Here is a 16,386-nt window from a genome sequence, read left to right on the forward strand (position 1 = left end):
TGCCTCTCCTACCAGTCTCCATGTGGCTTATCTTTATATCCTTAGTTATAGGAGTTCTCTTTAGCTAGTCTTCAGGTAGTGGTTCTCAATGGTGATTGTTTTATATATAACTTAGTTGTAATTTTGGTAAGGTAATGGGAGAGGTGAGCAGTGTTTAACATTTTTGTCACCTGACCAGAAGTCTTAAAAGAATGTGGGTTTTGGGTTTTTTTTTTTGTTGTTGTTTTTTTGTATTTTTCTGAAGCTGGAAACGGGGAGGCAGTCAGACAGACTCCCGCATGTGCCCGACCAGGATCCACCTGGCACGTCCATCAGGGGGCGACGATCTGCCCATCCGGGGCGTCACTCTGTTGCGACCAGAGCCACTCTAGTGCCTGAGGCAGAGGCCATGGAGCCATCCCCAGGGCCCGGGCCATCTCTGCTCCAATGGAGCCTTGGCTCCAGGAGGGGAAGAGAGAGACAGAGAGGAAGGAGAGGGAGAGGGGTGGAGAAGCAGATGGGCGCTTCTCCTGTGTGCCCTGGCCAGGAATCGAACCCGGGACTTCCACATGCCAGGCCGATGCTCCACCACTGAGCAAACCGGCCAGGGCAAAGAATGTTTTGATCATTAATGCCTACAGTGTGAATATAAAGGATCTGAGGGATCAACATTACAACCATCTTAGGACATTAAAATCTGAAAGTAGACTTATTCCCTAGGAAAACACTGCCTATATTTGCTCATGTTTTTCTTTCTGTACATATGAATTCATAAAAATACACACACATGTCTAATATCTATATTAAAGCAAAGTAGGAAAAAATTTGAAGTAAAACATGGTTTTTAGTGCTTTTTGTTGGTTTAAAAAGATTTAAAAGATCTTCATGTATGTAATTATTATAATTATTAAACAGCATTTCATTGTCTCCTTTAGAAACCTATTCCCACGGAAGAGCGAATTATAACCAACTTGATGAAAGGGCTGCAAAAATGGAAGAATATATGAAGAAAAATATGAGAGAACATCAAGTTGATGGACATAGGAATAGCTATATGCTTAACAATACCTCTTTGCTTGTAAGCAAAACTAATGATTTTTCTAGTATTCCTGGTACTCCAAGTACTTACACTGTGGACTATACTCTAAGCACCTACACTGTTGATAATACTTCAAGCATTTACACTGTGAACAATGCTCCAAGCACCTATACTGTTGACAATACTTTGAGCACCTACACTGTGGACAATGCTCTGAGTACCTACACTGTGGACAACAGTCAACACACCTACACTATTGACAGTACTTCAAGAACCTACACTGTGGACAATGTTCCAAGAACCTACACTGTTGACAATACTTTGAGCGCCTACACTATGGACAATGCTCTGAGTACCTATACTGTTGACAATACTTCAAGAACTTACACTGTGGACAATACTCCGAAAACCTACACAGTTAACAATACTTTGAGCACGAGCACGAGCACCTACACTGTGAACAATGCTTCATGCACCTACGCTGTGGACAATACTCCGAGTACCTACACTGTGAACAATGCTCCAAGCACCTATACTGTGAATAATAATGTGAACATTCACACTGCTGACAATACTCACAGTATTTACACTGTTGATAACCCTCCAAGCATTTATTTTGCTGACAATACTCCCAGGAATTCTACTGACCATGTTCCTAGTACTTCCACCACAGATAATGCTCTACATTCTTCTACTATTGATAGAATCTCCATCCCTTCCAGCATGAATTATGCCCCCCAAACTTCCACCTTTGACAGTACTCCCAGATCATCACCTATTGTCAATATTACAAGATCTTCCATTTCTGACAGTGCTCCCAACACAACCATCTTTGACAATTCTCCCAGCATGGCTGCCTCTGATGGAGCTCTCACTACTTCCAGTACTGCCACCATGTCCAACACTGCTAGTGCTCATGTTGAAATTAATCATACAAAAAAACGGAGTGCTATGAGAAGCAGAGATATCAAGCAGAAACTAGGTGGAAAACAAAACAAGAGCCCATCATCAAATGCAGCAGAAAAAGGTAAAGTCAGGAGATTCTTTTGTTGCCAATGAATAAGCATTTAATATTTACAAATCTCAGGATATTTTAAACATGTAGTTGCCATGTTCTGTGTCCATTTCCCCTTTTCTTCTTTGTACCCCATCTTTAAATTCTTAATGAGAACACAATTAAGATGCCTTTTCAAATCATGAAGAAATTTCAGTCTTTATGCAAAATGTGTCTGGTAACTCATGTGCACAACACATAGTTTTTTCTAGTTGTCTTCAGTGAAACATTGCAAATTACTCTACAGTCCTAACAAGTTCACATAATTTTATTTAAATTGAGAACTTCTACATCTTTTGTTTGAGTTTGTTTAATAGTATATACTTTAAATCATTTTTCTTTTTCATTTTTTAAAGTTTATTGAGGTGACACTGGTTAACATAATTATATAAGTCTCAGATGTCCATTTCTACAAATCATCTCTGTTTTTAGTGAAATACAGGGGAAAAGAGGGACAGACAGACAGACAGGAAAGAAGAGAGATGAGCAGCATCAACTTCTACTGTCTCTTTAGTTGTTCATTGATTGCTTTCTCATGTGTGCCTTGACTGGGGTGTTCCAGCTGAGCCAGTGACCTTGGGCTCAAGCTAACAACCTTGGGCTTCAAGCCAGTGACCACTGAGCTCAAGCTAGCAACCATGGGGTCAAGTCTATGATCCCATGCTCAAGCCAGCGACCCCGTGCTCAAACCAGCCATCTCAGGGTTTCAAACCTGGGTCCTCAGCGTCCCAAGCCAATGCTCTATCAACTGGACCCCTGCCTGGTCAGGCTTTATAATACATCTTTTTATGCCATATTGTGTGTTCAGAACCCCAAGTCAAGTCTTCGTCCATTACTATTTGTCTACCATATAATCTCTACCTCTCCCCCCTAGATAATCATCATACTGTTTTTTATGTCCACGATTGTTTCTTTTATTTTTTTTCTGCCCTTTTTGTTCAATCCCTACACCCCCTCACCCAGTCCCACCCCGACAGCTGTGAGACTGGTCCCTATGTATGAATCTGTCTTTAGTTTCTTTATTAGTTCATTTTGTTTAGATTTTACGTATATGTTAAGTCATGAGATACTTGTCTTTCTCTGACTGGCTGATTTCACTGAGCATATTGCTGTCCAGGTCCATCCATGCTATTGCAAAAGGTAAGAATTCCTTCTTTATTATAGCTGCATAGAATTCCATTGTGTAAATATACCACAGCTTTTTTATGCACTCCTCTACTGATGGACACTTGAGCTATTTCCACATCTTGGCTACTGTAAATAATGCTGCAATGAACATAGGGGTGCATATACTCTTTCAAATTGGTGTTTTGGGATACTTATAATATTTTCCCACAACTGGGATTGTTAGGTCAACAGGCACTTTCATTTTTAATTTTTTAAAGTTTATTTTATTTTATTTTATTTTATTTATTTTTAGAGAGGAGAGACAGAGAGGGAGAGAGAGGAGAGAGAGACAGAGAGAGAGAAGGGGGGAGGAGCAGGAAGCATCAACTCCCATATGTGCCTTGACCAGGCAAGCCCAGGGTTTCGAACTGGCGACCTCAGCATTTCCAGGTCGACACTTTATCCACTGCGCCACCACAGGTCAGGCTCATTTTTAATTTTTTGAGGTAACTCTATATTGCTTTCTACAGTGGTTGTACCAATTTGAATTTCCACCAATTGCATAAGGGTTCCTTTTGCTCCACACTCTTGACAGCACTAGTTGTGGATTTATTGATGATAGCCATTCTGACCTGTTTGAGCAATATCTCATTGTGGTTTTAATTTTCATTTCTCTGATAATTAGTGACATTCAGCATCTTTTCATATGTCTATTGACTCATCTGTATGTCATCTAGAAAACTGTCTATTCTGTTCCTTTGTCCTTTCTTTCTTTTTCAAGAGAGACAGAGAAAGACAGAGAGGGACAGATAGAGATGAACAGACAGGAATGGAGAGAGATGAGAAGCATCAATTCTTTGTTGCATCAGGTTAGTGTTAGGATTAGGGTTAAGGTTGACTACTTTCTCATATGTGCCTTGACTGGGGGCTACAAAAGAGTGAGTGACACCTTGCTTAAGCCAGCAACCTTGGGGTCATGTCCATGATCCCATACTCAAGCCAACAACCCTGTGCACAAGCTGATGAGCCCATGCTCAAGGCTGGCAACCTCAGGTTTTGAACCTAGGTCCTCTGCATCCTAGTCTGACGCTCTATCCACTGTGCCACCACCTGGCCAGGTTGTCCATTTTTAAATTGGATTGTTTGGGGGTTTTTTGGTGTTGATATTTTTAAGTTCTTTATAAATTTTGGATATTAATCCCTTATCAGATGTATTGGCAAATATATTATATTATCCCATGCCGTGGGTTGTCTTTTCATTTTTGTTGATGATTTTCTTTGCTGTGTACAAACTCTTTAGTTTGATATAGTCCCATTTGTTATTTGTTTATTTTTTCTTTTGTATCCTTTATCCAAGAAGATATATCAGAAAAAAATTTGCTATGAGAAATGCCCAAGATTATGCTGCTTATGTTTTTTCTATGATTTTTATAGTTTTGAGTCTAATATTTATATCTTTATTCCATTTTGAGTTTGAGTTTATTCTTGTATATGGTGTAAGAAGGTGGACCAGCTTCATTTTTTTGCACATATCTGTCCAATTTTCTGAACATTTATTGAATGGACTATCTTTACCCCATCGCGTGTTCTTCCCTCTTTTGTCAAATATTAATTGACTGCATCATATCTGGGCTCTTGATTCTGTTCCATCAATCTATATGTCTCTTTCTATGCCACTACCATGCTTTTTGATTAATATGTCCTTGTGAAATAGTTTGATATCAGGTAGTGTGATTCCTCAAACTCTGTTCTTCTTTCTCAAGATTGCTGTGGCTATTCAGGGCATCTGGGGTTCCATATAAATTTTTAGAACATTTGTTATAGTTCTGTGAAATATACCTTTGGTATCTTAATAGGAATTGCATTGAATCTATAGATTGTTTGAATAATATGGACATTTTAATGTTGTTGATTCTGCCTATCCATAAACCTGATATATGCTTTCACTTGTTTGTATCTTCTTCCATTTATTTCTTCAGTGTCTTATAATTTCTTGAGTACAGACCTTGTACATACTTGGTTAAATTTATTCCTTGGTATATATATTTTTTGAGGCAATTGTGAATGGTACTGTTCTCTTAGTTTCCCTTTCAGATAGTTCATTTTATGTGTATAAAAATGCAACTGATTGCTGGATATATATTTTGTATTCTGCCACTTTACAGAATTCATTTATCAGTTCTAGTAGTTTTTTATGGAATCTTTAGGGGTCTCTGTATACAATATCATGTCCTCTTAAATAATAACAATTTTATTTTGGCCCTGGTTGGTTGGCTCAGTAGTAGAGCATCAGCCTGGCATGTGGATGTCCTAGGTTCAATTCCTGGTTAGGAAACACAGGAGAAGTGACTATCTGCTTCTCCACCCTTCTCTCCCTCCCCCTTCTTCCACTCTCTCTCTCTTTTACCCTTCTGCAGCCATTACTTGATTGGTTCAAGTGCATTGGCCCAGGCACTGAGGATGGCTCCATGGAGCCTCTGCCTCAGGCACTAAAAATAGCTCTGTTGAGAGCATGGCCCCAGATGGGCAGAATATTGGCCCCAGATGGGGATTGCCAGGTAGTGAGGGAGCATGTGGAAATCTGTCTCTATCTCCCCTCCTTTCACTTGGAAAAGAAGAAAAAAAAACAGTTTTACTTCTTCCCTTCAAGTTTGAATGCCTTTTGTTTCTTCTTCTTGACTGATTTCTATGGCTAGGAATTTCAGTATTATATTGAATATTAGTGGTAAAAGTGGACATCCCTGGCTTGTTCCTGATCATAAGGAAAACAATTGTAGTTTTAGGCCATTCAGTATGATGTTGGCTCTGGGTTTGTCATATATGGCCTTTATTATGTTGAGGTACATTCCTTGTATTCCCACTTCACTCAGTTTTTAACACAAATGGGTGTGGATTTTATCAAATGCATTTTTTGTATCTATTAATATAATCATGATTTTTATCTTTCATTTTTTTTACATGGTGTATCACATTTATTGATTTGAGGTTGTTATACCAACTTGCATATCCTGAATAAATCCCACTTGATCATATGTATAATCTTTTTAGTGTATTGCTGGATCCAGTTTGCTAATATTTTGTTGAGGATTTTAACATTTATGTTCACCATGGATACTGACCTATAATTTTCATTCTTTGTGTAGTGTCTTTTTCGGGTTTTGGAATTAGGATAATGCTGACCTCATTAAATAAGTTTGGGAGTCCTCCCTCCTCTTGAATTATTTGTAATAGTTTGAGAATAATAAGTTTTCATTCTCCTTTTAATGTTCGGTAAAAGTCACCTGTGAAGCCATTCAGTCTGGGATTTTTGTTTGTTGGGAGTCGTTTTGTTTTGTTTTGACAGACAGAGTCACAGAGATGGACAGATAGGAACAGACAGGAAAGGAGAAAGAGATGAGAAGCATCAGTTCATCATTGGGGCTCCTTAGTCTTTCATTGATTGCTTTCTCATATGTGCCTTGACCCAGAAACTACAGCAGAGTGAGTGACTCCTTGCTCAAGCCAGCGACCTTGGGCTTCAAGCCAGAGACCTTGGGCTCAAGCCAGTGACCTTGGAGTCATGTCTGTGATCCCAAGCTCAAGCCAGCAACCCCACGCTCAAGCTAGTGAGCTCCTGCTCAAGCCAGACAAGCCCTCACTCAAGCCAGTGACCTTGGGGTTTCTAACCTGGGTCCTCTGCATCCCAGTCCAATGCTCTATCCATTGCACCACTGCCTGGTCAGGCTCCTGCATATTCTTGATATCAGATATTATATTCTTCATTTCTGACTAGTTGCTGTTTATGGTTTCTGTCTCATTTTTATGTTTACTATCTTTTTGTTGACATTCTTTCTTCCTTAAGCATCCCTTTAACCATTACTTTGAACTGCATATCTGATAACTGCTTATCTCTATTTCATTTAGTTCTTTTTATGGAGATTTCTCCTCTACTGTCATTAGGGAACTGTTTCTTTTTCTTCCCACTTTGGCTGCCTCTTTGTGTTTGTTTCTATGTATTATATAGATCTCTATTATTCCTCATTTTGTGGAGTGGCCTTAAGTAGTAGGTATTCTGGTGGGTCTGGTGGTATAGTCTCCTTTATCATCTGAGCTGGATGATCCAGGGATGTGCTTTATGTGGGTTATGTAACCTCCTGTTATAACTGAATCTTGATTACTATTGGCCTGTAGTTAATGGGATCAACCTTCAGGCTGGTTGACTGTACCTTGACCAAAGCATGCGAGTTGCTGTACAAAAGAAGTGGAATTTGCCTCAGCTGGGTTTGGTGCCTTATATGCTGATTGTGAAGTTAACTGGATTGCTCTGATGTTGTCTGAAGCTGGCTACTGGTTGTGTCAGTTCTGGGCCTCTTAGGAGGGAACCTGGTGCAAGCCAATGTAAGACACTGGCTGTGACTGGCCCTTAGCAACCTGTTGGTGCTACAAGTGATTCACAGATTGTTGCTGCCTCTTCTAAGCATAGGTATTTATAGGAAGGACCAAACTGAACACCAAGGCCAGCTTTTACCAGCACCAGGCTTAGGGGCAGGTCAACAAAAGTCCCAGGGCATCCTGAGATCCACCTCCAGCTCCTTTTGACTGCTGGTTGCCTATTAAGCTGTCTCTGAAAGAGCCCTCTGCTAGAGTCAGGAGGATGGAACTAGTGGATCTCTCCTGAGGGGGACATACAGGTCAGGTTTCAGGAAAGGTGGTGGATTTTCCCCCGCCCCAGAGCCACAGGTCTCAGTCTATCTGGGATTTTGGCTCAAACTCAACAGGGCAGAGCCAATAGGAATTGAGAAGATGAGGTCTCTGGAGCCTGAAAGGTAGGTCTGCCACTAGCCAGGAGTGTGGTTTGACTTAATCTCCCAAGAGGGGAATGCACCAGTCAAATTTTTTTTGGAAAGCGGGGTGAATGGTCCCTTCCTGAAAGCCAATCATCTGAGTTTCTGTCACCCCCTATGACTATCCAGACCTCTACTCCCTGGCCAAGGCTGCTGACTCCTCAGCAGGATCCTATCTCTGCAGGGTGGGGTGAGAGGGAGTCCACAGTGTGGGGCAATTGCTTCCCTCCAGGCTGATACTATATGCTACACCTAAAAGTGATGGTGACTGTGGTGTTGGAGAATGACTCAGAACAGGGATCCTGGTTTGTTTGTTTGTTTTTAACCTCATGTCTTTCCAGAGCTTTAAGCCTCATACTCTTCATGTGACTTTAGTCTACTCAGCCCTTCCTATGCCAGAACGCAGAGTAAGTAGCTATGAATGAGATTTTTATGTATTGACCCTTTAAGAGGGTGCCCACATCTCCACAGACTTCAGTCTCTGGCAGACAGAAACCTCACTCCTTTTCACAGCTGAATGCTATGTGGCTTCCACTTCCCAGCTTTGGTGCTCTGAGATGAGGAGCCTGGCTTAAGGTTTAGGCTGCACCTTCTCAGTGGGACCCCTTACACCTGAGATATGCCTCAGGAACCTCAGCTGCCACTTAATGAGAGTAAGGCCAGACTTTTAATGTGTCCACCCTTCCTACCAGTCTTCATGTGAATTCTTCTGTGAACCTTTGGTTATAAGACTCCTCTTCATTTAGTCCTGATTTGGTTATTTAGGATGATTGTTCTTAATTTAGTTATAACTGCAGTTTGTTCCTGAGAAAAGGTGAGTGTAAGTAACATCCACCTACTCTACTGCCATCTTGGATTTCCCTCATTTTTCAATGATAGTTGACATACACTACTATTATAGTTTCAGTAATATACCCCAGGGATTAACCATTATATAACTTACTAAGTGGAACTAGTGGATCTCTCAGCCCAGTAAAGCTCAAATTCATCTGAAACAATACATAGTTATTAGAGTATTATTGACTATATTCACTATGCTGTACTTTATATCCTCATGACTACTCTGTAACAACCACTTTGTACTTCTTAATCCCTTCACCGTTTTCACCCATTATCCCAACTCCCCTTACATCTGGCAACCATCAAAATAACCGTTGTATCTACGAGTCCATTTCAGTCTGCTTGTTCATTTATTTTGTTAGATTAAATTGTTGATACATATGTATTAATTGATATTTTATTTTTCATGTTTTTTATATATTTTTTTCTTCTTAAAAAAGACTAACGTTTTATCTAATACTGGTTTGGTGGTGATGAACTCCTTTGTCTTTTTCTTGTCTGGGAAGCTCTTTATATGTTCAATTCTCAATGCTGGGTGAAGCAGTCTTGTTTGTAGGACCTTGCTTTTTATTACTTTGACTATTTCTTGCCACTTCCTTCTGGCCTGCAAAGTTTCTGTTGAAAAATCAGTTGACAGTTTTTTTTTTTCTTTTTTGGCATGAGAGACAGACAGACAGGAAGAGAGATGAGAAACATCAACTCATAGTTGTGGCTCTTTAGTTCATTTATTGCTTCTCATATATGCCTTGGCTGGGAGACTCAAACCAAGCCAATGAACCCTTGATCAAGCCAGTGACCTTTGGAGCTCAAGCCAGAGACCTTGGGATTATTGCAATGATCCTGTACTCCAGCTGGCAAGCTTTCACTCAAGCTGGATGAGCCCACACTCAAGCTGGTGACTTTAGGGTTTCAAACCTGGGACCTCAGTGTCCCAGGTTGATGTTCTATCCACTGTGCCAACCACCAGTGAGGCAATCAGCTGACAGTCTTATGGGTGCTCCCTTGTGAAACTGGAAAAATGATCCACAGTTTTGGCTACCTGCTGTGATGAACAGTCAGTAATTGTGGGAGAGGCTCTGATGCAAAAGAAAGAGGGTTATTCAAGTGTGGACCACCTGAGGGAGCCCTGTCCTCAAAACTCCATCTTCCCCTTCTGCTCTGTGCAAGGGTTTTATAAGAAAAGAAAGGGGAATGAACAAAAAAGAACAAAGGAATCAAAGGAGAGAGTTGAAAATTTTTTGCTGCGGGGTGTCTATTGGGAGCTATCCCAGTATGTTTAAATAACTGATTGAAGGTCAACACATCTCTGGGAGCTGGCACATCTGAAGGTTGGAGTCTGTTCTGTTGGTTGTCAGGAACTAAAGCTAGCAAGTAACTTATAAATTAGGGTTTTTGTTTCATGTAAGAAGTGTCCAAAGATTTCCACAATTAGGCTGTCCTCTTGGCCTTGAACAAAAATCAGAAGTGTGCAAGCCTCAGCGTGGTGGGATTATTAAGGAAAAGGAAGAGGTGGCTGAGGTGCATGTAGCTCCTGCTTCTGTTTACTCACCTTGCTTGGATGTTACCCTTTATGTGCTTCAGCTGGAGGGTAACAGGGCTTTCAACTGTAACAACAGCTTGCCCAGTAGTGAAAGTACAGGATTGATTATATACCTTTGATTTCATACAGAATACATAACTGTGATCACTAAACTAGTAATTTTGAATCATGTTTATAAGAACAACAAACTGGATTTAACATTTTACAAATTTTTTTTTATAAACTTGCTTTGTTAGTAGATTCTTATTTAGCTCTATTTTATAGCGTGGTAGAGTAATATCAATAAATTGGTGATACAGCATATTTACTCCCAGTTACACTTGTAGGTAACTAGCTGCTTTTCTCTTGCTGCTTTTAATATTCTCTTTTTGTCTTTAATATTTTACATTTTAATTATGATGAGTCTTGGTTTGACCCTCTTTGGGTTCATCTTGTTTGAGACTCTCTGAGCTTCCGGGACTTGTATATTTGTATCTTTCATGAGGTATGGGAAGTTTTCTCTCATTATTTTTTCAAATAGGTTTTCAATTTCTTGCTCTGTCTCTTCTTATTCTGGCCACCCCATGATGTGAATATTGGTACATTTGAATTTGTCTCCGAGGGATAGTGTCCTTGTACTGTTCTCATTTTGGGGAGGGGGGATTCTTTTTTCTTTTTGTTCCAATTGGGTGTTTTTTGCTTCCTTATATTCCAAATTGTTGACTTGATTCTCAGCTTCATCTACTCTACTGTTGATTCCCTGTAAATTATTCTTTTATTTTGGACATATTTCTTTGTCTCATTTTGGCAGCCTCCGTGTGTTTGTTTCTATGTATTAGGTAGAGCTGCTACATCTCCTGGGCTTGGTCGAGTGGCTTAACATAGTAAGTGTTCTGTAGGCCCAGTGGCACAGCCTCTCCAGTAACCTCAGCTGGGTGCTCCAGGCACATCCTTTCCTCTATGTATGCTGAGCACACCCTCCTGTTATATATAGTTGAGCTTTCATTGCTGTTGGCATATTAATGGGAGGTATTTACCCCCAGGCCAGCTGGATGCCAAGGACTGGCTGTAACTGCCTACTTTACAGAGCAGGAATTACTTCAGTGGCTCTCTGGTGCCTGCTGAGTCCACTCCTTGAGTGTGCCATTTGTGGAGATATTTGGGTGGTACTTTTATGTGGTCTGAAGCTGTCCATTTGGTGCATTGGTTCTGGGGCCTCCCAAGAGATGAAGACCAAGATCAGTTACCACTTGTGTTTTGTCCAGGGCCACTGGCCATGAGCTAAAAAGTGATCTGCATATAGCTGCTTTTGTTCTGTACATGGAGGTATTCAGACCAAGATGTGAAGCAAGGCCAGCTGCTGCTAGTGTCAGTCCTGGAACCACTTATGAAGAGATACAGAGCACACTGAGGCCAGATGCTACTTGTTTTAAGAGATTTTAGGAAAGTCTGAAGCATGAGCCAAAACTGGCCATTCATATGGAAAAGTCACTGCAAACAGCTTATGTAGGCCCACAATTTGGGTGGGGCAGGCTCCTAGGGAATCACCAGGATGGAGCAAATAGTGTGAGACATGTTGGGAGTCTCAGATATGGCATACACCATCTGGCTCTGTGGGGGTGGGATGGTCTCAGAAAAGAAACAATGGCTTCTATCAGCACTTTTTTCTGGCAAGAAGCTGTCCTCCCAGCTCTCATTCTGATGCTGGACAATTCAGTTACTCCCTGCATGTTTCTGATGCCTTTCAAGCTGCTGTCCCAGTGCTGGAGCTCAGAGGAAGTGAGTCTTATTATGCCCATGTACAGGCCCTTTAAGAGGAACTACCTGGAACTCCACTCCAGTAGCCTTCCAATCGCACTCAGCTACAATCCCTGCTGGGGTTTTTAACAACTTTTTAAAAATTCATTTTAGAGAAGGGAAACAGAGAGAGAGAGAGAGAGAGAGAGAGAGAGAGAGAAGGGGGGCAGGAGCAGGAAGCATCAACTCCCATATGTGCCTTCACCAGGAAAGCGTGGGGTTTTGAACTGGTGACCTCAGTGTTCCAGGTCGACACTTTATCCACTGCGCCACCACAGGTCAGGCCCTGCTGGTTTTTACAGCCAGAAGGTATAGGAACTTCTCTTCCTGTCACTGGAACACTAGGCTGGGGGAGTCTGGGTATGAGGCTGGGATCCCTGGCTCCTCAGGGAGGATTTGCAAAGCCTAGATATCCTTCCTGATTTTTATCTGCCACACATAGGTGTGGGACCGGCTAGTTCCACATCTCTGCCCTTCTTACGAGACTCAATTTGGCTTTTTAAAAATCTTTAGTTGTAGGACTTCTGTTCACCTTGATTTTCATGCAGCTTTGCATGATGGTTTTCCTGTAGTTTCATTGTTATTTTGATGTGATTGTGGGAAGATGTGAGTACTTCATTTACTATGCCACCATCTTGACCAGAAATCCTTAACGGTATACACTTTAGACGGCTCTTTTAAAACTTTTTTTTTTTTTGTATTTTTCTGAAGCTGGAAACGGGAAGAGACAGTCAGACAGACTCCCGCATGCGCCCGACCGGGATCCACCGGGCATGCCCACCGGGGGTGATGCTCTGCCCACCAGGGGGCGATGCTCTGCCTCTCCGGGGCGGGGCGTCGCTCTGCCGCGACCAGAGCCACTCTAGCTCCTGGGGCAGAGGCCAAGGAGCCATCCCCAGCACTCGGGCCATCTTTGCTCCAATGGAGCCTTGGCTATGGGGGGGGGGGGGAGACAGAGAGGAAGGAGGGGAAGGCGGGGGTGGAGAAGCAAATGGGCGCTTCTCCTATGTGCCCTGTAAATTGCTACTAAGTGTTTAGAAGGTCTCTTGAAGATGATGTATTTGTAATTGTATAATAGCCATCTAACTTCTTTCCCTTGTTTTTTGCCAATGTAATTTTGTTTTTGTTTTTATTTTTACTTTTAGAATGCAGAACAGGACATGGGAAGTCATGCTGTTTTAGCGTTGAGAAACCTGTAGTAAGTAACTGAAGTGAATAATTAAATATTCCTTTTAATTTACTTTGTCATTTTTAAACATGCAAATTCCATGATATTTTTCTCTAGCAAAGTTATAATTTGAAGCTGTTATCTGGTTAAAATTTTATAATCTCTTTTAGCTATTTAATATATAACAATCCAGTGTGGCATTGCTAAAGATAATATTAATGGCTCATTGTCTAATCACAATATTTAAGCACCTAATATGAAGAGCAGGATATACTTAGCATCGTGTGAGACTTAGGAAAAGATTATATCATAAATTACAGATTATAATTTTTAGATACGCTACTCAAATTTTTATTATTTATTTTAGGTGTCTGATATTCGAACAAGATCTGCTATTATTTCATGGAAACCACATGGTTCTGAGAAATGTAATCATACTAAATCTCCTGTAACGTTTGAATTGGCAATATCTAAGAGCAGTAAAAATGGAAAATATAAAAATGTGTACAGGTAAATCTCTTTTTAATCATTTCTTCTTCAATTTAAATATGTGAGCTAAACATACGGATCTCAACTTAAATCTAGGCTAAGTCCTAAAGATTTTTCTGCATTTTTTCCAAGCTTTGAATGCAATTTTCTATAAAACTAGTTTTATTAAATGATACGTTGCCAGGCCAATCAACAAATTTTATTGAATCATAAGTATGTTAGAGCTAAGGAACATTTAAATATTAACTGGTCTGTTCTCCTAGTTTACAGTTTTTCTATTTAAAAAGTTTAGACTAAGGGAAGAAAAATTCCCCCTCAATTCTTAATTATCTTTTTTTTTCACTTATATCATTGTAGAGCAGCAGAAAGTTTCACATGATGATAGGGCTTGGGCATATAAGCGAGATAATTTGCATTGCATAGGAAATGTAAGACTTTGGTCTCCTGAAAATTTCATTATATGAGTTAGCTATCAAGTGGAGCAAGATGAGCTTAAGAATGTGTTCAGAAGATAGAACCAGGACTAGAGAAGATACAGTGGAGGACACAGCAAGAACATAGCCAACCTCTTCCAATAGCTTCTCAACTGGATAGGGACATGCAATCTAAAGGAGAAAAAGCTGAGAGAGGCACAGTAGAAAGGAACCCCTAAGTGGGGAAGAAAAGAGAAATTCCTTTGTACACCAAACAGCCAGGCAAGACAGAGAAGTGGATTTGTCTGTTCAATACTTTAAATATCATAACACGTTTTAAACTTTATTTGCTAGAATTTGTCATCTTTATTCAGATACTCAAAGGAAAGATTTGAATTCAGTTAGTTACTATGTAAAGTTTTGTTTATTTTATAAATAGTGACTAGAATTTTTAAATTTAAGTTATAATGTACAATCTTTTATATTGACTAAAGAAATAGGAATTGTAAAATATGATGAAAAATTATTTATAAAATTAAATTTTGCTTTAATTTACATGGTGGTCTTTTTCTGGTGTTATATACTTCACAGGAGTCATTTTTTAAAATAAAATATATACTTGCCTATATATCTGATTACCCTACAATTTTGAGCTGACTTTGCTTAGCAGTGACAAAATTTTAGCTCTTTTTGGAGGCTATTGCAGGGTTTAGAGCCTTAAGGAGCTCAATCAGGTGGTAGTGTATACCTAGGTACTTATGACTATTAATTAGCTCAGGAAAATGTAGGTGTGGGAGCATAGCTACTTTACTCACTATAGCAGGTACATGCCCACCCTAGAAATATTGCTCTATGTGGCTTCATGAACAAATTACATGATTTATGGTGTCTTTAAAACTTTTCACATCAACGTTATTTAAAGTAAGCCAGTTAAAGACAAATTTGTGTTATTACAATGTGAAGAAGTTGCAGTGATAAGATGATCAAGTTTCATTTCCTAAAGCTTTATTAATTTGGCATGAAAATGACAAATTTTAATTATTAATATCACTTTTTTGCATTCATATAAAATTGGTTAAAGTTACCTAAACTTCAAAGAGAATTGTGCTTCTTGATCCATTGACTACATAAGATTAAGAATGTTACTTAACTTTGAAATATGTGCAAAATCTATTATAAATAGAGATTATCTTCACAGTGGCAATGGAATTACATTTACTCTACTTGAGCTACAACCATCCATGGCCTATTTTGTAAGGTAAGAACTCCATCCTACACAACTCCCCCACACACACTGTAGCCAGCCAGATTCCGCAGTCTGTATCAGTTCACAGCTCACTACTTATGATTCCTGTAGTCAGCCTTGCTACTCTAGCAGGGTGGTCTTTCCTTCAAGCTTCAAAACAACCTCCCCCAATTCCAGCATTAAAGAAGTTCACTTTTGTTCATTCAGAACAGGTGATAGGGCCATTTGGGAACCATTATTCACAACAATCCAGCTTGATCTTATTAGAAAATATTTTATAATTATTTCCCAAGTAATGGATCTGGAAATTCAAATGTGCAATTTAATACATATATTAGGATAAATAGTTGAAAGCTTACAACAATTATCATTACATTTTTAGAATTACAACCATCAGAGGATCAGCACATAAAACTGTGTCTGAAGTGGTGAGCTTCACAACTCCAGGGTGCGAACCAAACCCTCCATTGGCACCTGCACTGATTAACCAATCCAAGAGCAGCCTGAATTTACAATGGAAAGTAAGAATTTTACTGCCAAAAACTCCTCAAACATGTTTTTTTTTCCATTTAAAAATGTTCTTTCTACTGTATCCTGAATTTTAAATATGAAAATATGCATGTCTTATCTGACCTATTTCCTTAACACTTTTCCTTCTCCAGGCTATGTTTCTCTTCTTTCTATATCAAGCATCAAGTAAATTGAGAAATGTCCATCAGAATTTCAATAATTTAAAAGTTGAAGTGTCAGTTTCTACAACTTAAATGTATTTATAATTGTAGCTACCAATAACTGTACCTCCCTATTTACTAAGTACCAACTTTCTTTTTTCTTTTTTTTTTTTTTTGTATTTTTCCGAAGCTGGAAACGGGGAGAGACAGACAGACTCCCGCATGCGCCCAACCGGGATCC

General features: G+C 39.7%; 1 protein-coding gene across 1 annotated transcript in view; it reads left to right on the forward strand.

Annotated features, from left to right (window-relative positions):
* LOC136317589 (fibronectin type III domain containing protein 3C1-like) overlaps positions 1 to 16,386 on the forward strand; it is an 81,412-nt gene that overhangs the window by 31,537 nt on the left and 33,489 nt on the right. Inside the window, exons 8-12 of the mRNA XM_066250423.1 lie at positions 915 to 2,045; positions 13,304 to 13,356; positions 13,694 to 13,836; positions 15,427 to 15,486; positions 15,857 to 15,995. Coding sequence (XP_066106520.1) covers positions 915 to 2,045; positions 13,304 to 13,356; positions 13,694 to 13,836; positions 15,427 to 15,486; positions 15,857 to 15,995 — 1,526 coding nt within the window. The remainder of the gene's footprint in view (positions 1 to 914; positions 2,046 to 13,303; positions 13,357 to 13,693; positions 13,837 to 15,426; positions 15,487 to 15,856; positions 15,996 to 16,386) is intronic.

The sequence above is a fragment of the Saccopteryx bilineata genome, chromosome X (assembly GCF_036850765.1).
Source record: "Saccopteryx bilineata isolate mSacBil1 chromosome X, mSacBil1_pri_phased_curated, whole genome shotgun sequence".
In the NCBI taxonomy this organism is placed as follows: domain Eukaryota; kingdom Metazoa; phylum Chordata; class Mammalia; order Chiroptera; family Emballonuridae; genus Saccopteryx; species Saccopteryx bilineata.